Source organism: Tachysurus vachellii, chromosome 9, assembly GCF_030014155.1.
Source record: "Tachysurus vachellii isolate PV-2020 chromosome 9, HZAU_Pvac_v1, whole genome shotgun sequence".
Classification (NCBI taxonomy): Eukaryota; Metazoa; Chordata; class Actinopteri; order Siluriformes; family Bagridae; genus Tachysurus; species Tachysurus vachellii.
Window position 1 is genome coordinate 27,666,502 of NC_083468.1, and position 24,990 is coordinate 27,691,491.

At 37.2% G+C, this 24,990-nt stretch overlaps 2 protein-coding genes across 14 annotated transcripts in view; one reads left to right on the plus strand and one right to left on the minus strand.

The window, feature by feature from the left end:
- The window catches only part of LOC132851511 (uncharacterized), a 224,438-nt gene that overhangs the window by 56,164 nt on the left and 143,284 nt on the right, over positions 1-24,990 (plus strand). For 6 of the 12 annotated variants that reach the window (XM_060878440.1, XM_060878451.1, XM_060878449.1 and 3 more), the window contains 2 exons: positions 750-860; positions 3,041-3,151. The exons of 4 other annotated variants lie outside the window; for them this stretch is intronic. In XM_060878440.1, coding sequence (XP_060734423.1) covers positions 750-860; positions 3,041-3,151 — 222 coding nt within the window. The remainder of the gene's footprint in view (positions 1-749; positions 861-3,040; positions 3,152-24,990) is intronic. 2 more of the 12 variants (XM_060878441.1, XM_060878446.1) reach the window with 2 other exon arrangements.
- LOC132851512 (serum response factor-binding protein 1-like) lies at positions 12,595-18,138 on the minus strand. Of its 2 annotated transcripts, XR_009649033.1 has the most exons (6): positions 17,958-18,138; positions 16,855-16,954; positions 15,687-16,210; positions 15,260-15,458; positions 14,044-14,203; positions 12,595-12,773 (listed from the first exon to the last, which is right to left on the minus strand). XR_009649033.1 is itself a non-coding variant. In XM_060878452.1 (4 exons), the coding sequence occupies exons 1-4, from the start codon at positions 18,010-18,012 to the stop codon at positions 15,319-15,321; spliced, it is 819 nt and encodes a 272-aa protein (XP_060734435.1). In that variant the 5' UTR covers positions 18,013-18,138; the 3' UTR covers positions 14,283-15,318. The 2 variants fall into 2 exon arrangements, 1 of the variants encoding a protein (XP_060734435.1); XM_060878452.1 differs by lacking the exons at positions 12,595-12,773; positions 14,044-14,203 and having other exon boundaries at positions 14,283-15,458.

The following is a 24,990-nucleotide window of genomic DNA, read 5'->3' on the forward strand; positions in this document are numbered from 1 at the left end:
TGAATGAGAGTGTGTGTGTGTGCCCTGCGATGGGTTGGCACTCCGTCCAGGGTGTATCCTGCCTTGATGCCCGATGATGCCTGAGATAGGCACAGGCTCCCCGTGACCCGAGGTAGTTCGGATAAGCGGTAGAAGATGAATGAATGAACTTAACCCTGATCTTTAATCTAGGGGTGCGGAGTAATGGCTGACCCTCCATTCTTACCCAAACTTTTTTAAACTCTAGATTGCATACAGAAAATTGTACTGTACAGGATAAAAAACAGGTTGTGCAGTGTATGTGCATGAAAATGAGAATCATTACATTTCATTTGGAATTAATTTGAGGAATTCATATGATATACTGATGGCAGGTAATGGAATACAGTTTAGATTACGATGTCTAAAACTACACGTATAGAACTCGGGTATGTTTCAAAGACAAAACTATTCCAGATTAAACAGTGTAAGTAATGCTATAAGAGCAGAACTGTGCTCACACACAGAAGAATCAACTTTCTACAGACTGCTGTACTTCTGTATATCTTGAGTGACAGATGTCTCTTTCAATCAGCAGTAAGAATTCTATTCACCAACTATACCTAACTTTTTGGTTTGTCTGAATTGTCGTTGTGTTTTTGCATTTGTTATTTTGTTTTCAGGTTTATTTTGTTTTTCACTTCTCAGTCACCGTAGTATATGTGCATGAAAATGTGAAGCATTACATCATGTAGATAAAACTACCAAAAATGTTTCTCTTTACTCTTTAGTGGAACAAAGGAAAGGCCAGATTCCCCTGTGTCCAGCTGTGTGTCTTTGAAGAGTGATCATTCAATAGCACTCCCACTCAACTTTACAGGTGGAACATCGTCTATGGAAAGGTATTTCTCTCTCCTCACAGCCTCAGATAAAACTTTACTAATGGTTCCAGAGTTCAGGTTCTTTTTAGCTTCAATATAAAGTGTTGTTTAGTTGTTAAATTTCAAATCTAGTAGTGAGCCAGCAACACATAGCGGTGATGATTAAATGTGAATGTTATACCAGGTAATGTTCACATGTATGCTAGCAGGAAATCTAACTGGTTAGGAAAGGCATGTTAATAAAACACAAATGAATGAAAGGACTGATTAGTAGATTAGTAATGTTTAGTAATAAAGGCTAACACAAAGGTCTGGAAAGAGGTGAAGCAGAGACCCCTGGTGGCAGTAATATAAATAGTGTGTGGATGTGACATGATCTATTTCTCAACTATATCTATTTATCATTAAATTCCATGCATTTTTAATTATTATCAACTACTACTAATAAATACAGAATACTAATACATTTAAACAGAATGTAAATGCAGACACTGTGTCTAGATGTTTTCATTTTCTAGGTTCTTTGGGCTAGTCTCAGGTCTTATACAGCTTGCAAAATCAGTACTGAACACCACCATTTTGCTCAGTAAATAGACTTTTAAAGTGTGTTAAATATATTTAACACACTTACTGATTTTTTTTAAAAACTTTGTTCAAAATCCTTTGTTGCTGATGGCAGCTTCAAGACGCCTCCTATATGGAGAAACTAGTCACATGCATTGCTCAGGTGTGATTTTGGCACATTCTACTTTAAATCTTGAAGGTTCCATGGGTCTCTTCTATGATCTCTGATCTTTAGTTCTTACCATAGCTTTTTTATTGTATTCAAGTCAGCTGATTGGCTGGGCCATTCTAGCAGTTTTATTTTGTGTCTCTGAAACCAGTGGAGAGTTTCCTTGGCTGTGTGTTTGGGATCATTGTCTTGCTGAAATCTTCACCCTCGTTTCTTTATCATCCTGGTAGATGGGTCTCTGTATATTTTTCCATTCATCTTTTCTTTCAATTATATGAAGTTTGTCAGTGCCGAATGCTGAAAAACACTCCCACATCATGATGTTCCCACCTCCAAGCCTCACTGTTGGTGTGGTGTTTTTGGGGTGATGTGCAGTGCCATGTGACCTCCAAACATGGTGTATTATGACATCCAAGGAGTTTAATTTTGGTCTTATTTGACCAGACTATATTCTCTCAGTATTTCACAGCCTTGTCTAAATGTTGTGCAGCAAACTTTAAATGAACTTCAACATGCTTTTTCTTCAGCAATGGAGTCTTGTGAGGTGAGTGTACATCCAGGCCACGGCGGTTGCTTATTGTTTTCTTTGAAACAATTGTACCTGCTAATCTCAGGTCTTTCTGAAGCTCTCCACAAGTTGTCATTGGCTCTTGAACAATTCTTCTGAAATTTTTTTTCACTCCTCTGTCAGAAATCTTGAGAGGAGCACCTGGTCATGTCCAGTTTATGGTGAAATGATGTTCTTTCCATTTCCAGATTATAGCCACAACATAATGTTCACTGGAACATTCAGAAGTTTAGAAATCCTTCTGTAACCAATTATTTCTTTGTATGTATGGATTACTTGGGTTGTTACGGACTTCTGGTGAAAATTTCATGTCAACAGAAACATATTTACGGAGAAAAATGGTGACGTGTTCAATACTTATATTACCTGCTGTATTTGTTTTTGAGATAGAGTTTATATTCTTTTCATGTGTCAGTGTAAAGTTTGTATCATATAAACATTTTGCTGTGCATTTATAGATGATAAAATCAGAACATGTTTCTAGATAATGATTGGAATGCAGGGCATAATGTATACAACAATGCCTTTCTGATTTCAGTGCATTTTGTTGGAGTTAATTCTATAATCACACATAAATGAAATAAATGTAAAATAAAGGCAGATCGATGGGCTGCAATTTATAAAATGGAATTAAATGAACTTGACATGACACTTTAGGCTTTTATTGATGATACAGCCTTTTTCAGTGGAATACTAAGGGTAGTTTTGAAATGACTCAATGACATGGGTTCCTTCGGCACATGTCTGCTGGTTTGTCTGAATTGTCGTTGTGTTTTTGCATTTGTTATTTTGTTTTATTTTGTTTTTCACTTCTCAGTCACTGTAGTATATGTGCATGAAAATGTGAATCATTACATCATGTAGATAAAACTACCAAAAATGTTTCTCTTTACTCTTTAGTGGAACAAAGGAAAGACCAGATTCCCCTGTGTCCAGCTGTGTGTCCTTGAAGAGTGATAATTCAATGGCACTCCCACACAACTTTAAAGGTGGAACATCGTCTATGGAAAGGTATTTCTCTCTCCTCACAGCCTCAGATATAACTTTACTAATGGTTCCCAGCTCTTTTTAGCTTCAATATAAAGTGTTGTTTAGTTGTTACATTTCAAAGTTACTAGTGAGCCAGCAACACATAGCGGTGATGATTAAATGTGAAGGTTATACCAGGTAATGTTCACATGAATGCTAGCAGGAAATCTAACTAGTTAGGAAAGGCATGTTAATAAAACACAAATGACTGAAAGGGCTGATCAAAAATTCTGTGTGAGAAAAACATCAAGAGTCAAGATGAGTAATGTTTAGTAATAAAGGCTAACAAAAAAGGTCTGTAAAGAGGTGAAGCAGAGACCCCTGGTGGCAGTAATCTATTTTTCAACTATATCTATTTATCATTAAATTCCATGCATTTTAAATTAAGATGAGCTACTACTAGTAAATACAGAATACTAATACATTTAAACAGAATGTAAATGCAGAAACTGTGTCCAGATGTTTTCATTTTCTAGAGGCTTTGGGCCAGTTTCTGTAACATCATGGATGCCTTTCAGGCAAACCCGCGGCCACCAGCACGCCTCTTCATTGGCTTTCGGTCATGTACCTACAATTAGCATTACACCTAGTGTGTCTTGTAACACCTGCCTACGCCACTATTTAAGACCCAGATTTTTGGTCCTTGGTGTGCGGTCATAGTCTTTGCCAGAGTTCGGGGCGGTAATACGTATTGTCAAGAAGCTTTTTAACTAAAGAAGCTTTTATTGTCATTACAACATAAAACAAAGACAGAACTAAAGACTTAGTAAGTTAGTCCTAGCCACATAAAGTGCAACTGTGCAACCTGGTGCAAACAGTGCAGGACAAGACAAACAAGACAAACAAGACAGTGCAGGACAAGACAGAAAGACAGTGCAGGACAAAAGACAGTGCAAACAAAAAATACAAGACAATATACAAAAGACAATACACAAAAGACAATAAACAGAAACAGTGCCGACCAGTGTAAATACTGTATGTCCAATCAATATTGTGTGTGCAGAAATACTGGAATGAATGCACTTTCATAGCTCCAGTTACATAGATACTGTATACATACATACCGATATTGTAAAGGATTGTGCAAAACAGCAATCAACTGAAATGTGAGACAAAAACAGTGTAAACAGTTTGACATTATGGTGCTTTTTGACATGGATGTATATTGGAAGAGTGTGTATTTGGTCATGCAATAAGCAATAGACATGGGTTAATAAACCAAACTCCAAAAAAAAGGAAACAAAAAAAAAACCCACAATATCTTGTGCTTTGAATGTCAGCAGCAGGAATGCAGGACAGTGCTTCACATCATGGGCCTGATTAGCTGTGGTTTACACTCTTTTTTATTAGAAAACCGGTACACATTTATTCAAGCATTTATCTAATCAGCCAATTGTGTCACAGCCATGCAATGCAAAAAATCATGCAGATACAGGTCCATAGCTCTGGGGAATGTTCACATCAACCATCAGAATATGAGCTTTATCTCTGGAATTTACTTAGAATGGTGTGAAAAATAAAAACCTGTGAGTGGAGGGTATGTAAACTAAAACATCTAGTTGATGACAGAGATCAGAAGAGAATGACCAGACTGGACTGAGATGGCAGGCAGTCCATAGTAACTCAAAGCCTGTGAGTCAGTAAATCATTTGTAGAAAGGTGTCCTTCATACAGTCTAGGGGATTTTTCTGCCTGTAGTAGGTGACATGTTGCATGTCATTCCACATTCATTGTGGATCATTGCTATTGAAGTGATCTTTTATTTTGTATAGATATGAGTTTTTTCTTTCTTTGATGCCGTTAGTGAGATTAATCCTGGCTGTGACTCTGCCACCCAATCTTCATCATGGTCTTTGAGCAGTGAGTTAGCACAACATGGAGTTTAACAGAACAGAAATGTGATCTGAATGGCTGGAGTGAGGGCAGCTGTAATGATGGCCCCAGGGCAGAAGATCTAGAATCCATCAGCAGACTTTATTACAGAAAAAAACAAAAAAACAGACAAATCCGAAACAATATCCAAATATCAGCATCAGAAGAACAGACAAAAAGCTCAGAAGCGTACCGACAAATATCTGGTAAACAAATCCACAAAATGCAAGAAAATCAAAGTCGAGAAAATATAAACTGGGTAATAAACATGAAAACTAGACAATAATCAAAAGGCTTGGTTTGTGACACGTGGAAACGATCCTTCGCAAAGAAGATGGCGTGCATGCAGCTTAAATGTCCATACAAACCAGGAAGTGATCTGACCAGGAAGTGGTTCAGCATTCAGGCGAGGGCTTCCTCTGGTGGTAGTGAGAGCAGTTTGTGATATTACAGCAGCTACAGCTTTGTTGGTGCTGTACTTGTTAGGGTAAACATGGCCCAGTGTGCTCCCCCCCTCATAGATAGTTATGTGCAGGTAAATCTTTAATAGTATGTTCCTGAAAATTGCTTAATTATAATCCCCAGCAGTGATGAAAAACTGTGGAGTTGCTTTTGTGAGTGCAACTGATGGTGCTGTAAGTCTATGAGGAACGTACACATCTGCAATAATGATGACATGTAGTGCAGTTGAATCTTGAATAAATATTCTACAAACCCCATTTCCAGGAAAGATTGAACGCTTCATAAAAATGCACTAAAAACTAATAACTGTCATTTGTTAATTTACTTGGACTCTTATTAAACAGACAAAATGATAAAGAAAAGATCTTCTGTGTTTTCACTGACAAACGTAATTCTATTTGCTTCTTGTTTGTTTGTTTGTTTAATGTAACTTTTGCCAGTTGAAGTTACTGATTGTTGCAGGTTTGCAAGTGGAAATTTTTGCAAGACTTGATCTGCTCGACAGTCTGTGGTAGCTGTTGTCTGATTTCCTCTACATGATACAACATTTTCAATAAGAGACAGAACTGGACTGCAGGAGTACTTTGATTTTCCAAAGTACGCCTAAGATTAGGGCTGGGTATCAAAAGAAATTTTCTGGTTCTGATTCCGATTCCATAATAAAAGAAATGTGAAAAATAATGCACAATACTTAAACAATTCCATTTGTGTTTATTAATCACTCTTTAAATATTTTAAACAGAGCATTTCAATTCATATCAATTTAAATTTAAATAAATACAACATCAAATTTAACATCCAGAATTACAACTTAGCAAAACAGTTAGCAATTTTTCTGAAGAAAAATGAACATGTCTGCTTTCTCTGGGAGAAGACGAGACCTTTTCTGGCTTATTGTATCTCCAGCTATGAAGAAAACCCTCTCAGAGGGGGTAGATTTGCTTCATTGTTGTAGCCAAGGGTGGTTCTAGACCTTTTTTAGGGTGGCTTCAGCCCCCCGTCTGTGATCTCTGCCACCCTAAAACTATAAGTATAATTTTTACTTTCATAAATAAACGATAAAAATTACGTTAAAATGCAGGACATGTCGTCGATGGGAAAGAAAATTATTTATCAGTTTGCTCCAAGAGCGATTTTTCTACTTTGCTTTTACGCACGTGCATTGTAGTCTTTCAAAAGAGCGTCTTCAGCTGTCTGCTTTATTTGAACGGAGAAGCACAGGTACGTGCAGCGTGCACACACAGTCAGAGCTGGAGGCCTTTATCTATAACGTTAATCGGCGGAAAGGCGCCAACCAAAAGCAAAGAAATTTCACTATTCTTATTATCAAAGTTGTCATATAATATATAATATAAAACTCTTCTTGTTTTAAATTCTCACTGAGGGCTAAGCCCCCTAAAGATGAAATCCTAGAACCGCCCCTGGTTGTAGCTTTAGAAATTAATCCACACTTTAGACTTTTTTTAGACATGTTTAGATCATTGGATGAAACAAGATGGCAGAGTGAACAGACATGGCGGGGTGAGATTAAACATGGCAGCACACTGAACACAAACGCAAACACTGGTTTACCATTGAATTCATTCATTTATCAAAACAACTTTCGCTATACTGGATAACCAACCTTGTCAAGACTCGGACAACCTGCTCAATTGCATCGACAGCTATTTCTACAATTTGGATATCATTTCAGAACCAAACAAGAAAATACGCAAACGGGATTCATCCACCGAAACAGACGAGGAAATCACAGTCGAGGTCAGTGTACTCGCATCCATAAACTCCAAACTTGCCATACTCGAACTTCTCCATACAGACATCCGTGATCTGAAAGCTAGTTTCGAATTTTCTCAATCCCAAACCGAAACTTTAATGCAAGAAAACGTCGAACTAAAAGCAACTGTATCACATCTCTCCACTGAAGTCACAAAACTCTCCAAAGAAAATCAAATTATGCAAGAAACCATATTGGACATTCAGCATGCGCGATAATCTGATATTTTCAGGAATAAACATACTTCCACAAAATACACCTGACGACCCAGAGAAGGCAATAAAACAATTCATGCATGACTCTCTTAAACTGCCCGCAGCAACAGTTGAGGAGATAACTTTTCACCGAGTTCACCATCTTCCATCCAAAGACCCCAAAAAGCCACCTCCAATAATCGCCAAATTTGGGCACTACAAACACAAAGAACTCCTTAAAAGCAGAGGAAATCGATTGAAGAATACCATGTATGGGATGTATGATCAGTTTCTCAAACAAATTCAAGACCGCAGATGAAAACTATTGCCGATAATGAAACAGTTCTGTGAAGAAGGAAAGCGAGCTACATTATCGGTAGATAAACTTTACGTGAATGGAATACTCTATCACGATTCAAACATCACTACGTGGCTATAGTTTAACCAAGATATCATTGCTCATCCCAACACTGTTCCATAATGCATTTTACATTGCCATATAGATAAACCTGTTATAAATTTCATTTACCATGCCAATAGCTATTAATGAATTCTTATTATACACCCTGATGTCTCCTTATACTTTTTTTTCTCTTCTTCTTTTTTCTCTCCTTTTGTTGTTGCCTTTATTTTTATTTTTTTATTTTATTTTATTTTTTATTTTATTTTATTTATTTATTTTTTTCTCTCTCTTTTTTCATTTATTGCTACAATGTTATATCTGCCGCAAGCATCACATACATTGTGTCATAATCTCTATGTATTTTTTATTCCTTTTTTTGTTAATCTTTACTCCCTCTATCTGCCTCTGACATGGTCAGAATTTCTATTTGTGTGTGGTATTTGTATATATGTCTTGTCTATCTATGTTCAGTGTAGTATTTATATATCTATCGTGTCCATCCATGTATTGCGTTTGTCTATCCCAGGTGGGGAAACCTTCCACCACTTCTATATATCATGGCTACCTACTTTAGGTACAAATAACACATTCTACACACTACCTACTTTCAGCCATGCAAACACTTAACCTAATAACATGGAATGTACGTGGTTTTCATACTACTTCTAAGAGAATTAAAGTAATCAACCACCTTGTTAAATTAAAGGCAGATATTTGCTTTTTACAAGAAACACATTTAATAGATAAAGAACTACAACACATCCATTTCAAACAATTCGATAAAATATTTTCATCTACATTTAACAGTAAACAAAGAGGCGTTTCCATCTTGATAAATAAAAACATCAGCTTCACTCTCAATTCTTCAATCTCAGACCCAGAAGGAAGATTCATTATCATCAATATATCTATTAATCACTTAACTTTCACACTGGCAAACATATACGCTCCAAACAGTGATGACCCACTTTTCTTTCATAACCTTTTTTCTTTGCTGTATAACACCACAAATCTCATAGTAGCTGGAGATTTCAATACTGTTCTCAACCCATCACTTGACCGTACACACAACCACAGCAACACACGAACTGGTCACTCATCAGAAGTAATTAAACAATACATAATGGACTATGGCCTTAGCGATAGCTGGAGAGCAAGGAACCCACTACTAAGAGAATATTCTCATGTTTCTTCAGCACATCGTTCTTCCTCTAGAATAGATTTCTTTCTTGTTAGCAACTCACTAATTCAACAGATATCAGAAAATACTATCCATTCAATTATTATCAGCGACCATGCCCCTGTATCTTTAAACATCCCAGTACAGAAGAAAACTTTCACAAGATGGCGCTTCAACACCTCTCTCCTAGAAGACCCCAACTTTAACACTCTTATAAAAAGAGAGTGGGCATCCTTTCTGGAAATCAATGACTCTTCAGAAATCTCACCATCAACACTTTGGGAATCAGGCAAAGCAGTCATGAGATGCATAATTATATCATATTCATCATACAAGAAAAAACAGCATCAACAATTGGAAAACACTCTTGAGCAGAAAATTAAACAGCTAAGTAATCTACAGTCTACCGCCGCATCTGAAGAAGCACAAACTGAAATAAAGCAACTAAGGACCCAATTGGATAGTATCATAAACAAAAAAACACAGTTCTGTATACAACAACTCAAATATGATCAATTTCACCTCAGTAATAAAGCAGGTAAATATCTGGCAAATATGCTACAATATAAAAAAGACAAGTCACTTATCACATCCATTTTGGACTCTTCTGGTAAAACTACACAGGACCCTCAAGAAATTAATAACACCTTTCGCCAGTTCTACAGCTGTTTGTATTCTCCCGGCACTCAACCTTTACAATCAGAAATTGAATTCTTTCTTAACACTCTGGACCTTCCCTCATTAACCACAGAAGAATCAAACTTTTTAGAACAACCCATCACCGTTGAAGAACTCAGCAAAGCATTAGAAAACATGCCAAACAACAAATCACCTGGACCCAACGGACTACCGGCAGAATTTTACAAACACTTTTGGGATATTTTAGCACCACCTTTTAATAGATTACTCACAGAAATTCAAAGTACATCTACCATTCCCACACATATGAACACAGCACTTATCACTGTCTTCCTGAAACCAAACAAGGACCCAACACATCCCTCTAGTTATCGCCCACTATCATTAATCAATACTGACCTGAAAATTATCACAAAGACTCTAGCAACCAGGATTGAAACAGTTATGCATTCACTAATTCATCCAGACCAGACAGGCTTCATCAAGAACAGAAACGCAACAGATAATGTTCGCAGACTCTTCAACCTTATCAATATCGCACAAAGACAGCCACAGGAAACCATAATTGCATCATTAGACGCAGAAAAATCATTCGACAAGGTCAATTGGACATTCTTATTCACCACCCTCCGTAAATTTGGTTTTGGAAACTCATTCATCCAATGGATTACAACCCTATACACTTCCCCAAAGGCAACAGTTGTCACAAATGGGATCACTTCACCAAGTTTCACCTTGCACCAAGGAACTAGACAAGGTTGTCCACTCTCTCCATCTCTTTTTGCCATATTCATAGAACCACTTGCTGTACAGTAGCAATATGCCAAAACCAAAAAATTAAAGGAATTCAAGTCAACAAATCTCAACACAAAATTAGTCTTTATGCAGATGATTTATTATTATATTTACAAACTCCATCCCAATCACTCCGCGAAACATTCAACGTCATTAATGAATTCTCTAAAGTCTCTCATTATACAATTAATTGGAACAAATCAACTATACTTCCGCTATCAGGAGACGGTGTGGACTCTGCAATTCATGATCTCTCCTTCCCCTTTAACATAGGCAACATCAAGTACTTAGGTATTTCAATCTCCCCTAAGATGTCAGAACTATACAATCTCAATTATGCCCCACTTCTCAAGAGTATAGAAGATGATTATAAACGATGGAACAAGCTCCCACTTACACTCATAGGCCGTATCGCAACAGTTAAAATGAAGACTCTCCCACAGATTAATTACCTATTCTCAATGATTCCAACTACTCCGACAGACTATTGGTTCAAAAAACTAAACTCTCTCACCACTCAATTCTACTGGAAAGATAAAAAACCACACTCCAAACACTTACAACACTCCAAAACTCAAAACAGTTAGGCGGACTTGAAGCACCAAATTTCTTGCACTATTACCTGGCAAACCAACTACAGCATCTATATAAATGGACTCAACAACATACATATTCCAACTCATGGCTTGATCTTGAGCAATATCTGTGCTCCCCAAATTCAATCGCAGACCTTCCCTTTTTACCACAGTCAATCAAAAAACTAGATTTCTATAATAATATTACAATTTCAACAACTCTGGCAGCCTGGTGGAAAACCAATAAAATTACAAAATCATTTTTAGCACCATGTAGATACACCCCAATTTGGCACAACCCTGACTTCCGTCTTCACAATGAATCGATCCATTTTCCTAAATGGCAGCAAAAGGGCATCACCCACCTCCACCTCCACCACATATTTGAAAATTAATTTCCTCACTATCAACAGCTTAAATCTTTACTCAAAAGTAAAATAACTTTAACTAACACTTTACAGCCTTCTAAAACCAGTGAACAGTTAATGGAAATAGCCAACCACCCAAGAAAACTCATATCTAAACTTTACATACTCATCATTCATCTAACCCCACAATTACCCTGCCCAAGGAAAAATGGGATATTGACCTCACGCTACCTTCAGACCCGGATTTATGGACACAGATCTGTAGAAACACCTTCAACATGATTACCAACACCAATTTACAACTTATACTATATAAAACCATCCATAGAACCCACATCACTCAGAGTAAACTATTTAAAATGGGACTATCTGACACAGATATCTGCTCACAGTGCACCTCTGGGAACACAGACACCCATCTCCATGCCACCTGGCTCTGCCAGCCCGTTCACTCTCTCTGGACTACATTAACCAACACTCTGTCTTCAATCCTGGACTGCATAGTACCACTGTCTCCTATACTCTGCCTTCTAGGAGCTATTTCAGATACCCCCATCCTGCTCAAATATAAAACCCCAGTCCTTGTCTCTCTAGCTGTCGCTAAGAAAATAGTCTTTCAAAACTGGAAATTGAAATCATCTTGTCATATCAACCATTGGACTAATCTAATCACAGAATTCATTTTGACAGAAGAAACCATTGCGCATAAAAATAATAATATATCTGCCTTTAAAGAAACCTGGAAACCATTCATAGTCTCGCTACAAATACTCGCTTCAACACTTATTGTGAACCAAATGCATTCCCATTACCCTCTTTCCCACCTTTCACTTCAACCACCCTTATCTTTACCCCCCATAATAACTAATAGACACACGTACAGATATACCAACCCTACACTCATAAATTCTCGCTTGTGTGTCTGTCTGTTTCTGTCTGTTTGTTTGTCTGTCTCTCTGTTTTTCTGTCTCTATCTATCTGTCTGTCTTTGTCTGTCTACAGTATCTCCGCGTTAATTTGGTTGCGTGACTGTAAAATAATTAATATTCATGAGGTAAGACATGCCTATTTAAAGTGACCGCTCCCAGCGCTTTGCCCTTCATCGCATCGGAACCGCGTTTGGAACCGAAACTTAAAAATCAGAGTAACTTGTAGAGAACTTGAATTTGCTTTTGATGATGTGCCTAATGAGGGTCGGCAGTGTTTTGTTGGGCCTCTCTTTTATTCATTCGCTCCCTCCTACCCCCCTCTCGGTCTCCAGCGAGGTGCAACCATTTAATTATGTTGGTTTCGATCTCTTTATTTGAGGCTTTTGCAGAAAGGGGATTCTGCCTGACTGCACCTGCAATAAAGATGAATTTAAATAATGCTAGCAGCAATACAACCTGGAAGTTAGAGCTGGAGGATAATGGGGAAAAAAATTTCAATAAATAGAAATTATTTCCTTTAATATTTTCATTGCAATAATTAACCACCTCTGATTGACCAAAAAAAAAAATTTCCAGTATATTTTCGAAAGGAATTGCAAATTGTATTTTTCCAATATGTGGGCCATAATAATACTATAATTTCTTATGACAAATTATTTAGATTTTGTTTGTTTTTTCACCAACCGGTTAAAATTTACAACTCTGGATGTATTCTGCTTTAAAAAACACATGCACACTTTAATGTAAAAACACACCAACACAGATAGCATAAATGTCACGTTTTAGTCCAAAGACGATGAAGAAAATTCAAATAGAATTGTTTTTACTAACACAAAAACTCAAACACAATGATGTGAGACAGCGTGCAAGCACAAACAGCCAAGTACTGAATACAAGGAGGAACTTAAATACAGATGCATACTTTGACAGTATGATAATCTCAAGCAAAAAATTTTTGATTACAGCTTTAAAATGTATGATTGACAATATATAATACAATACAATATAAAAAATAACTTTATGCAAAAACAAAAGAACTTATAATAAAAAAAAATGCAGTCACTTAAGTGAGCCAGGGATGTGATCAGCTAATGACAAAAAAGAGGGAAAACAAGAATAGCCAACCCATCCCCTGTAATGATTATTATTTTAATTAAATTAATAAAAAGATATCTTACTATTGCAATTATATACACTATTGTACTGTAAAAAGGGTACTTATGTAATAAGTATAATAATATAATAATAATAGTTACAATAATGTGGATTGCTTCTGATAAACAATAATAATAAACAATTATAATAAAAAAATTTCTCTTTACAGAGCAACAGTAAAATTACAATACTAACATTTATGTTGTCTTGCTTTCAAAAGTTAAACCACTGAGCTTTTTTTAGCAGAAAAGCACAGACATTTCTCTTTGTTGACAACAGATTTATAAACGATTCTTATTATGGATGGTTGGTGCACGTTGCATTCCCAAATGCAAATTATAAGCGGCTCAAACTCAAACTTGCAGAGACGCATTAACTGTGATGCAGCACATTTTTACATTATCATGACTATTACTATTACTGTGATAACAGAAATTATAATACGATGTTCTGTAAAGCGGTTTTGAAAATTTGTGTATTGTGCAAAGTGCTATACAAATAAAAATGACTTCTAAAAAAGGTTCTTACCAATGACAACTTCTGTTATGACCAGGCATTGGACACCAATCTTCCCATTGACTCCTCTCCAATTCATACCACGTGCCACAGCAGTTGTAAAAGTGGCTTTCAGCACTCTCCACACGGTGTCTTTCAGGTCAAAGCCACCAACCAGACCCAGATAGGTAGTCTCAGAGGAAAAAAAACATTGTGTAAGTGGTTGAAATATGCATTTAAAAAGACCACCCTAAAATGAAAATGCTGTTATATTAAAAAATGAACTATAATCTATCACATACTCCATCTGAAAACATTTTATAGATTTGTAATATGGACATTCTTGTCATTGCCCAACCCATGCCACACATTAGGGCTGGGCAGTATGAGAATATATACCATCTATCTATCTATAAATTACAGGAACATCTGTCTGTCTGTGTGTGTGTGTGTGTGTGTGTCTGTTATTCGCATATCTCTCGAACCATAGGTCCAATGGAGTATAAGCTTGACAGGTTTCTTGCTATGGGCACAAGTAAGTGCAGTGCCAAGTTTGACGTTGTTTGGAATGGAAATACAAATCGTTAAATATATTGGTAAAAGAAGCAGACATTGGCTTTTGCCAATACAGTTCACTGTGTAGCCTGCTGCCTGAATCCATATTTATTGTATGTCATTATCAGTACTTGCTTTCTACCATGCACAAATAAAAATGTCACTGAACTTTTGCTGTGTAACTGTAACAATAAGCACTCAAACACACCAAACCAACAATAATTACTAAAAACACACACAAAAACTGATTTTGCACTGGCAATTTGCACTAGTAGTATAATATTAGCAATAGTATATGATCTGAGACTAAATTATAATTAGACATTTTGCTATATCATGTTAAACATACGCGTAGCACAGCAATACTGAAACTTTAGCGATGAAACGCATGTACGAGAGAATAATGTGCAGGACACATTGATGTTAAAAAGGTGGTAAAGGATGACTTGAAGGTTAGTAAATCATGGGCAAATTTTCATTTTTGGGTGAACTGTCCCTTTAAGCACAATAAGTTAAAAAAAAAAACAAAAAACTTAATGTGGTGCACATGCTGACACAGCTAAAGTGCACACACAGAAAACCAATTCAGGTATCTTTCTTTTGACCAAATGACTATCGTGTGTAGTATTCATGTAAACAGTTGGTTGTGTGTCAAGTGAACATAAACAGTTAAGTGTAAACTAGATGTTCTTACCAATTCTGATTTAGAATCAGGGTTCATCTTCAGCTCAGCCTCCAGGCACTGGAGAGACTCTACATCTTTGACAGGAAGACGATCTCTGAACTTGGCCCCATCATGGACATCAGGCCTTGTGTTGACTGTAGGATTCTCATAATTGTATTTTGCTGGTCTAGAATCATTTCTTGTTTTGTCAATATCTCCCTTAGCAAAACTGAAAGAAATTAACATGCATATTAGCTGACTGACACATTAATCAAGTCGATGTGATGCATTAGGACTTGATATATTCTCCAGAACAGTTTAGATAATTTAATACATTATTTTATAAATGCCATATGTCCAAAGAACATTATTCTCTACAGCCATTCAATCGTAGATATTAATAATCAAGAGTAATAAACCCGAGTTATCTTTAAAGTTGCACAATTGTATAACATACTTTGTAGTGGTTGGTTTCTCCTTATGCCAGATTCTGAGCCTGCTGGCTGCAAGTAATCTAGACTTGACTGGCTATTTGGCTGGAAGAGAGATGGTTGGTGATTTGGCAATGGCTGACTAGCTAGCTGTTGGAGAGGTGGTTGGCTCCATGCTGGCTGCTGACTAGCTGGCTTGTAGAACGGGGATTGGTCACTTGTTGGTGGCTGACTTGCTGGCTGGTGGAAAGGGGATTGGTCACTTGCTGGTCGCTGACTTGCTGGCTGGTAAAGAGGTGATAGGTCACATGCTGGTGGCTGAATAGCTGGATGGTAGAAAGCGGATTGGTCACTTGCTGGTGGCTGACTAGATGTCTGGCAGAGAGGAGGCTGCTGTCTTGCTGTAGAGGGGCTTTGAGTTGACTGACGAAATGTTTGAAATGCTGGTGGCTTAATACGAGGCGGTGGTTCCAGGCCTTTCAAATTTTGCCCTTCATTATCATCATCATCATCACTCAAAAGTTTAAAGTTTTGAAGTCTAAAGCTCTTCCTTTCATAGAAAAATAGAAATTAACACAAGGTTACTACTGCTATATACTGAAAGGGCTATTTGCTAAATTTAAAAAACTCAATAATAATAACAACTAGAACGTACATTTCCTGAAGAAAATGTGAATGGTGCTTGCACGTGGCAAGTCCCCCTCATTGTTCTGAGTGTTTGGATATGTCACATGTCCATGTTGTAAAAAGTTTTTTGATTTTGCATATTTTGGGGGCGGGGCTGCGGCACAACCGGAAGGCCAGTCGGTACACCAATTTAAAAGTTTGATAAGGGTATCACCCTAAAGGAGCTGGCCGTGTTTGGTGTAGATAGTTCAAAAGCTTACCGAGTTATAAACCTCCAAATTTATAATGGGAGTCTATGGGAAAAAAGGCCACTTTGAGACCCGGTACCGGAAGTACCGGTACTCAGATTGCTTAGAAAAGTAATAGCACACCTCTCCTCAATGAGCCGGTCAATTTGACATCTCATTCATGGGTCTAGGACAAAAGCTGCGGGACAAATTACGTGCCGAAGTTTTGTCCAGAAGAGTATGCAGGATAGTAAGAATGTTGCTTTGCAAGCACCATTAATAAAATAAAACTCATAATAGAATAAAAAACTCATGTTGGAAAACAGAAATGTGTACTTACATAATTCGTCTAGGTTTTTTAACCCCACTCTCTGTATCAGATTGAATGTCAGAGAAGAGTTCTGCTTCAGGGAGCTTTTTCCTGGCATCATCATAGTTGTCTAAAACACATGCAAGACTAAATAACAACCACATAGTCAAAATAGTCCCTTTCACACATACATTCTTTACTGGTAAATTATTGCAACATTAAAATAATGTTGTCAACTTGGACAGATGAAACTAAAGCACTTTTCATCCATGTGGATGAAAAAAGCGGTTCAGTGTTTGAAGGGATAGTTCACCCACAAATTAAAATTCTGCCATTAATTACTGACTTATGTCATTCCAATCCTGTAAGACCTTTGTCGAAGATATTTTTAATAAAAATCTGAGAGGTTTCTGACCACCTGTAGACTGCTATGTCAATAATCCCAAAATTGCACACAAAAAGTATTCTCGTCGCTTTATAATATTAAAGTTGAACCACTGTAGTCAGATGGACTATTTTAACAAATTATTTACCACCTTTCTGGGCATTGAAAGTTGCAATGACGTTGCTGCATATGGATGGTTCAGAAACCTCTCGGATTTCATCAAAAATATCCTCATTTGTGTAACAAAAATTAACAAAGGTCTTACGGGTTCAGAACGAAATTAGGGAATCAATGAAATAATTTTACTTTTTGGGTGAACTATCACTTTAAAGGTCATTTCGAACGATTGACATCAGAGGCTACTAGTACTTTGGTACTGATGTGTGAATGGTATCTTACTGGTAAAAAGACAGAACGCCATTGCGTGTTTGAACAGCACCTTTCTGTGTTTAGTGGAAAAGTTGTACTTGTAATTTTACAGTAATTTACCGGGCTTACTGAGTGAAAGGGACATACTGTAAACAGAATAAACATAAGCATAATTTATAAAACATTTATACATTTGATAACATTGTATAAAAATAGAAAAGTTGATAGAATCCACTGATATTATAAACACTAAAATATTTTTCTTTTGCAATAAAAATCTGTTTTTCTAAATTTTTTTTGATAAAGCGCAAAACTTATAGTGAGACATTAAATATTATGTATCGCATATATTTATTGGGGTTAAACATTAAAGAACTACCTGTTGTGTAGAGAAGCTTTACTTTAAAGATTTTCCACTCTTTCTTGGGTTTCATTGCAAGTTTCACAGCCTTTGTGAGGCTCTCCCCTCTTAGGTGTGGCCAGACACATTGGTCACCATCTACCCAACCGCTGGGCACCACTTCCACCTCATTTGTTTCCAAAAAAGAAACAATATGGAACATGCCTATTATTGAACAAAAAAAGAAATACAAGAGTCTCAGAACTGAAAATATTGTTCACATACTAAAACACATTCATTTGAGTTCCACAGAAGTACATCATACACATTTGGTACTTAATAAAATATAACTTTGTTTGATATTGATTCTATTAAACTGGCAATCGTGCCTATATTCAGGAAAAACATTATTAACCTTTATTTAACTAGGCAAGTCACAAAAATGTAAGTTCTGTCATCGTTTACTCACCCTCAAGTTGTTTCAAACCTGTATGAACTTCTTTCTTCTGCTGAACTCAGAAATAAGATATTTTGAAGAATGTCGGGCACTAAACAGTTGATGGACCCCATTGACTTCCATAGAAGAGAAAAATCAACTGTCCATCAACTGTTTAGTGACCGACATTCTTCAAAATATCTTATTCTGTGTTCAGCAGAAGAAAGAAGTTCATGCAGGTTTTGAACAACTTGAGAGTGAGTAAGTGATAACAATTTTCTTTTTTAAGGGAACTACAGTATTCTTTAAAGAACACGTTCATATTTTCAACAACCACCTGTCAGGAGAGTTAAAAACTCCTGAAATATATAAAGCATAAAAACATATTACTTGCTCGACTGATAATGCTTAAATATATCAAATAAAAATCCAAAAACTCCTAATTTTTACTCCGTTATATAATATTGAAATTTGGATGTCATTCTATTAGGCTATGTCACACAGTGAAAACATGCACACACAAAAAAAATGTTTGCAATGTCAGCTAAAACAACAATTACTATATTATTATTGACAATACATATCACACCCTCCTACCTAACAGTAAGACCTTGTAGCTTGAACCTAATTTTATCTCTTTAAAATGTTCTCCCAACTTCATAGCACCTTATCTTGCAATAACAAACGGGTTTTATCAGGGTTTTATCAACTAGGGAGTCAGACATTATGAATTAAAACAACAACAATTAGATAAATACTTACCAACTGAGACTTTTTTTACTGGTTTATCGCCACACATCCCATATTTAATGTTCTGTTTCATGAACTTGTGCAGAATGTAGTAATGGTAAAACAACAAAATTTTCTCTAAGCGGTAACCTAACATACTTCACAATACTGCCATCAAACTCTGAGATGTGCACGTCTTCAGAGAGTTCCCTCACAACAAAAATTCCCAAATCACTTGAATTCATTGGATAGTCAAAGAAAGAGCTTCTATGTTTATACTCTTTGTAGACAATAAATACTTTTCCTTCGCTCTGATGTTCACAACAGTGGCAATACTATTCTGTATTTTCACACAATTGTCTCCTTCAGTTATTTTAATGACTAAACCACCAAGGAAAGCCTCTTGAAACTGGTTAACTGCTTTTGAAAATATCAAAGGTACAGGGCCATTGTTGTGTTCACGTCTAAGGGTCCTATGGATAGTCTCATCACGTGCATTGCTCTGAGCATTTATTTCGGATAGCCTGTGAATGACTTGGGCCAAAGGATTGCTAGGTCTTCTGACAAGCTTTTTAAGAGTGCCCAAGAAGTTTTCAAAAGAAAAAGCAGAAAATTCTTCTAAATTACCATGCTGCTTTACGTCCTCACAGAGGTGCACTAATCCATGCACATTGTAACAAAGAAATTCCTGACCATATAACACGCCAAAATGTTCAACAAAAGACACTAGACATGTATGAGCAAAGTCATTTAACAGAAAGCAAAATTTCCGACTGAGAAGAATATAAATAGAAACTGACAAAAGCATAAAATGGCTGTACACTGGTGGGGCCAGGACATTACAAAGGACCACTGGACCAGTGTATAACAAGAACTGCCTGAGTTCTGTAGCTTTCCATCTCAGTCTATGTGTTAGTGGTCTTGGTTTACGTGCAAAATCAGAAGGTATGTAAAATCTCAACCCTACAAGAGAATCTGAAATTACTTGACTTAGCCGGGAAGATAAACGAACACGGAGTGGCCCTGAACTCAGCCAAAGATCTAAAAGTCTACGCATCATCCCAAGACAAACCAGATGCATGTAGTCATGAGGAAAACCACCAACCATGTCAATGTTTGTTTCTATTAGAGGAGACTTGGCAACATGATGGTCTTCATCTATCATCTGCCGGAAAGAGAGGTCTGTCCTAAGTGGGGCATTCATTTCAGGAAAGGTCATTCGGTGTTTGAGATACAGGCCAGTTTGAGTACATTTACCACAGGCAGAGTGGCCAGTGTGACTCTTGATGGCTTTTATAAAAGCCCTAGCAGGTGCATCACATACAACAGAACTAACTTTTAAAAAGAACCATTTGCCTTTAATCCCAAACCCACAGCTCCGTGTTTTCAATTCACTTACAAGATCTTTCAAATATTCGTTCAAAGATTTTGGTTTAGAGCTACCACAGAACAGTCCGATTATGAAGGGCCTCTTTACTTTACAGTCTTGAAGAATGCCAAGTATTGGCCAAAACTGTACAGAGTTGCTATTAAACAGTGGAATGCCATCAAAGTTTAACTGCAGTCTAAAAATGTGTTGTTTAGGAACTTTGGACCACATGTTTTCAAATGCTGTCTTTAGTGAATTTAGTATACCAAAGTAATGAAAATCTCCACCAGCTACCATTTGAGTCTTGTAAGAGGTTTTTGTTCTAAGAAGCGTTCTACCATCTTTAGGAAGGAAAGGGAGATGCACCCTAAGTATGGTCAAAAGTGCAGACAAAGCAATCAGAGAGATTCCAAAATTTACAGCCCAGCCTGCCAGTGAAGCAACCAAATCACCACTCACTAAATTCCCATCATCAGATTGGTTATCATCAGAATCCAGCTCTGATGGTGACTCAGCACATGGCTCTTCAGAATCAGACACATGCCTGGTAGATAAATGGTCTGAGTGTAATTCCTCCTCACTATCTTGAACACAACCAAGGGAGTCAAATAAGTCATTTACTCTTTTAACAGCCCTCCTTCTAAGGTTATTTGGTTTACATTTACTTTCAATGTCCATAATGATAATTTGAAGGGAAAAGCCTCACTGAATAAATCTGTAAGAAAAAAACAAAAACAAAATCTGTTGTAAAAAGGAAGCAGGGTTAAAAGCAAGCAGGCTACATAGTGATATCAGGCATAATTTCAGATATTAATACAAGTGCAGAATGTTAGTTAAAATTATATAAATTAACACTTGTGGGAACATAAAAGATGAAAAATTTGAAGCACTGTTTATTTGATTTGTATCTTTCTTATTATAATAATTGTCATATTGCTTATTATTTGCATCTTTGCTTATTTTAATAAGAAAGACAAAATAAACTATAAACTATATTGTTCTCATACAATTTTATTTAAAACAACTATTAAATTACTCAAATCATGAAATAAGAATTCGGTTACAACCCAATTTTCCTCAAAATCAGCTTTCCTCCGCGGTGAACAAAATACATGTCTCTATCATGTATAAATTTCACTTAACAGTAGGGGGGACAATAAATATAAAATTTCTCATGAGCAATTTTTGAAAGGGGACACAAATAATACAGTCAAACTGTACTTATGAAAGACATGTCCCCACAGTGAAAAACTTTGCTTTTATCATTATTATTGTAACATGGAGACCGCGTCATTATGGTTATTTTCAAAGTTTTTCTCAGGTTCAAATTTTCCTTTTCAAAATTTTCATTTTATCTAGTCTATGACACAGCAAGGCAAGTTTATTTATACTGTAGCACATTTCATACACAATGGTGATTCAAAGTGCTTTACATAAAGAAAGTAAAACTATCATAAAAAAATAATCACAACAAAAAAACAAGTAATTAAAAAGGTTTAAAATTTTATTTAAAATGAATTAAGATACTTAAGAACAGAATGGAAATTGATTATACAAAACAATACAGTGAGGTCAGTTTGGACGTAGCACAGTGCTCATTTAGTAAATGCACAGCTAAACAATATGCTAATTGTGGCCGTTAATGTTAAGTTAACATTATGCCAAGTCGTCCCAAATAAAACAATGCACGGGAGGGGAGGGGAGGGGAGGAACTCAACTGTTTTTAAATGCATTTTTTGCCGGGGTTTTTTCTACTTACACAATTATTTAGGTATACATACATATATTTTTCACAATACAGAGTGCGATATTTTTTAAATAATTTTTTTTGGAGGGGACAATCCGTCCTCCCAGGGATTTACGCCCATGGACTTATGTATTTTGTCCACCGCGGAGGAAAGCTGATTTTGAGGAAAATTTGGTTGTAGCTGCGTCTCTACATTACTACGGTGAAAAAAGGTGTTATTTGTGTAGTAACAGCGTTTAACTCAGGAGTTATTGACTCGGGAAACTCCAATCTGTGAATATGCGGCCAACTTTACTTAAGTGCTGTTGATTTATAGCCAAAAACATCGGAATTTAAAACGGCAAACCAGCGGACCTAGCATACATTAAACTGTTGTTAAACTGAGGAAAATATTAGCTAATTTGACCCCTTCCTCAATTAAACTAATAACTAAACACTTATAACATGTAATATTGACACATAATGCTGAATATTTCAATTATATGACTTTAAAGTGCCAATCACTTACCTGAATGTAGCCGTGAGAAAAGCAGAAATGCCGCCCGCTGCCCGAGTCTCAGTAGAATTCCCGCCGTAGTTTCACTCCACCAATAGGAGGGAAGATGCATAGCAACCTGAGGTGTGGAACAGCGGATGTCTGCCGCACTTGATTTCAGGATTCCTGTGTTTTTCCACGTATAAGCCAAATGTTTACCACAAGTTGTGTTTCTCACTGTGTGCCATAGCTCAACCACATATGGTTCTCATGTGTTCGTTGTTATCTGGGCCACATACCTCAAAATGAGTTGTGAACCAAGAGAGCATTTCCCGCCGATTTTAAAGTTATGGCAAAACAAATATGGCCACAATTTGGCCCATATCTGTATAGCCACGCCACATCTAGGCCATATGTGCCAGATAATACCCACATGTGGCCCAAACGTAATTGCTATCTGGGCCGGTTCTCGGTTCCCAACCCTACCTAAGATCATGTGGCTATGTCCATCACAGTAGCATGTGGTTTTCTCATACAATACCACCTGAGGACTTGATGGTCATATGCACTCAGCAGAGGTTTCTACCCTTGGTTTTTACACACAGAGATTTTCCTGACTCCCTGATTTTTTTCAGAAGATTATGAACTGTAGATGGTGAAAGTTTTTTGCAATTTTGTGAAGAGAGACTGTGTATCTGTACTGAATGACAATATTCTAACAAGAATTGGCACAAAGTGGTGAGCCATGACCTAACCTTGCTTGAAAATGATAAGCCTCTGTTAAATGCTCCTTTTATATCTAGTCCTGATTCCCCCACCTGTTACCATTTAACCTGCTAATTGTGGAGTCTTCAGTATAGTGTTAGCATAAACCTCAGTTTTATTTTGCCTTTGTCTTGACTTTTTGATTGTGTTGCTGGCATCAATATCTAAAGGTTGTTTATATTTCTTCTTCCTCTACTTTCGACTATCTGTTGCCATCTAACTCTATCCTCGGCATCCTCTACTCTCGCACCAATTAAATTCATGTCCTTATTTACCACATCCATATGACTCCTCTTTGTCCTTTCTCTTGTCCTCTTACCTGCAGCTCCATCTCCAACATACTACTACCAATACAGTATAACCATCTCCCTCCTCTGTACATGTCCAAACCAGCTCAATCTATCCTCTCTGACCTTCTCCCCAAAACAGCCAACCTGAGCTGTCCCTCTGATGTGCTCGTTCCTAATCCTGTCCATCCTTCTGTCACACACAACACTCCTGACACTCTTCTGTCACACACAACACTCGTGACACTTTTCTCCACCCAGTCCAACCCACCTGTATGCACCTCTTCACGCTTTTCCACATTCTCCGTCACACTGGACGGTTGACCTCAAATACTTAAACTCCTGCACCTTCTTGACCTCAGCCCACTGTAACCTCACTGTTCAACTTCCCTCCCAACTGTTCATACACATGTATTCTGTCTCACTACCACTGACTTTTATTCCTTTCCTTTTATAGCAGACCTCCACCTTTCCAGGTGTTCCTCCACCTGCTCCCTATTGTCACTACAGATCACAATGTCATCTACAAACAACATGTCCATAGAGATTCCTGTCTGACATCTGTCAACCTGTCCATTACCATACCAAACAAGATGGGACTCAAATCCGATCCTTGATGTAGACCAACTTCAACCTTGAACTCCTCTGTCTGACCTACAGCACATCTCACTGCTGTCATACTCCTCTCCTACATATCCTGAACTACTGTGACATACTTCTCTTCCACTCCTGACATCCTCATACAGTACCATAGCTTCTCTCTCAGCACCCTGTCATACACTTTCTCTAAATCCACAATGATGCAGTGCAGTTCCTTCAAGACATGACAAAGACATAGAAATAACTTAGTAATCTATAACCTGACATCACTTGGCAATCTAACTATAATAAAATGAACAACATGATACATACTGAAATAACATGAAAGCGTGCTAATGATATCACAACAACGGTAACTACACCAGGTTACGTATGTAACCCAGTTCCCTGAGAAGGGAATGAGACGCTGCGTCAGTGCTGACGCTATGGGAATGCTTCTGTGAGGAAGTTGTGTCTGAAGCTCTGTGTGCACACACGCCATTTAATGGTTCGGGAAGGACACGTGACGGAGTGATTACACACCAGCAAGTCCATATAAGGGCATCTACGTCTCACTACTCCAGCTTCTATTTGTCTGAAGGAAGCCCGAGAGGATGCCCGGGGTTTGGCCAGTGACGCAGCATCTCATTCCCTTCTCAGGGAGCCGGGTTACATACGTAGCCTG

What these genes read in the sequence shown, in the direction of transcription:
- LOC132851512 (XM_060878452.1), bottom strand. Translation starts at nt 18,012, where the DNA reads ATGAAACCCAAGAAAGAGTGGAAAATCTTTAAAGTAAAGCTTCTCTAC. An exon ending in AAAGCTTCTCTACACAACAG is followed by an intron (nt 16,955 to 17,957) that starts GTAGTTCTTTAA and finishes CATGTGTTTTAG; the next exon opens with ACAACTATGATGATGCCAGG. An exon ending in AAAAAACCTAGACGAATTAT is followed by an intron (nt 16,211 to 16,854) that starts GTAAGTACACAT and finishes TTTCTATGAAAG; the next exon opens with GAAGAGCTTTAGACTTCAAA.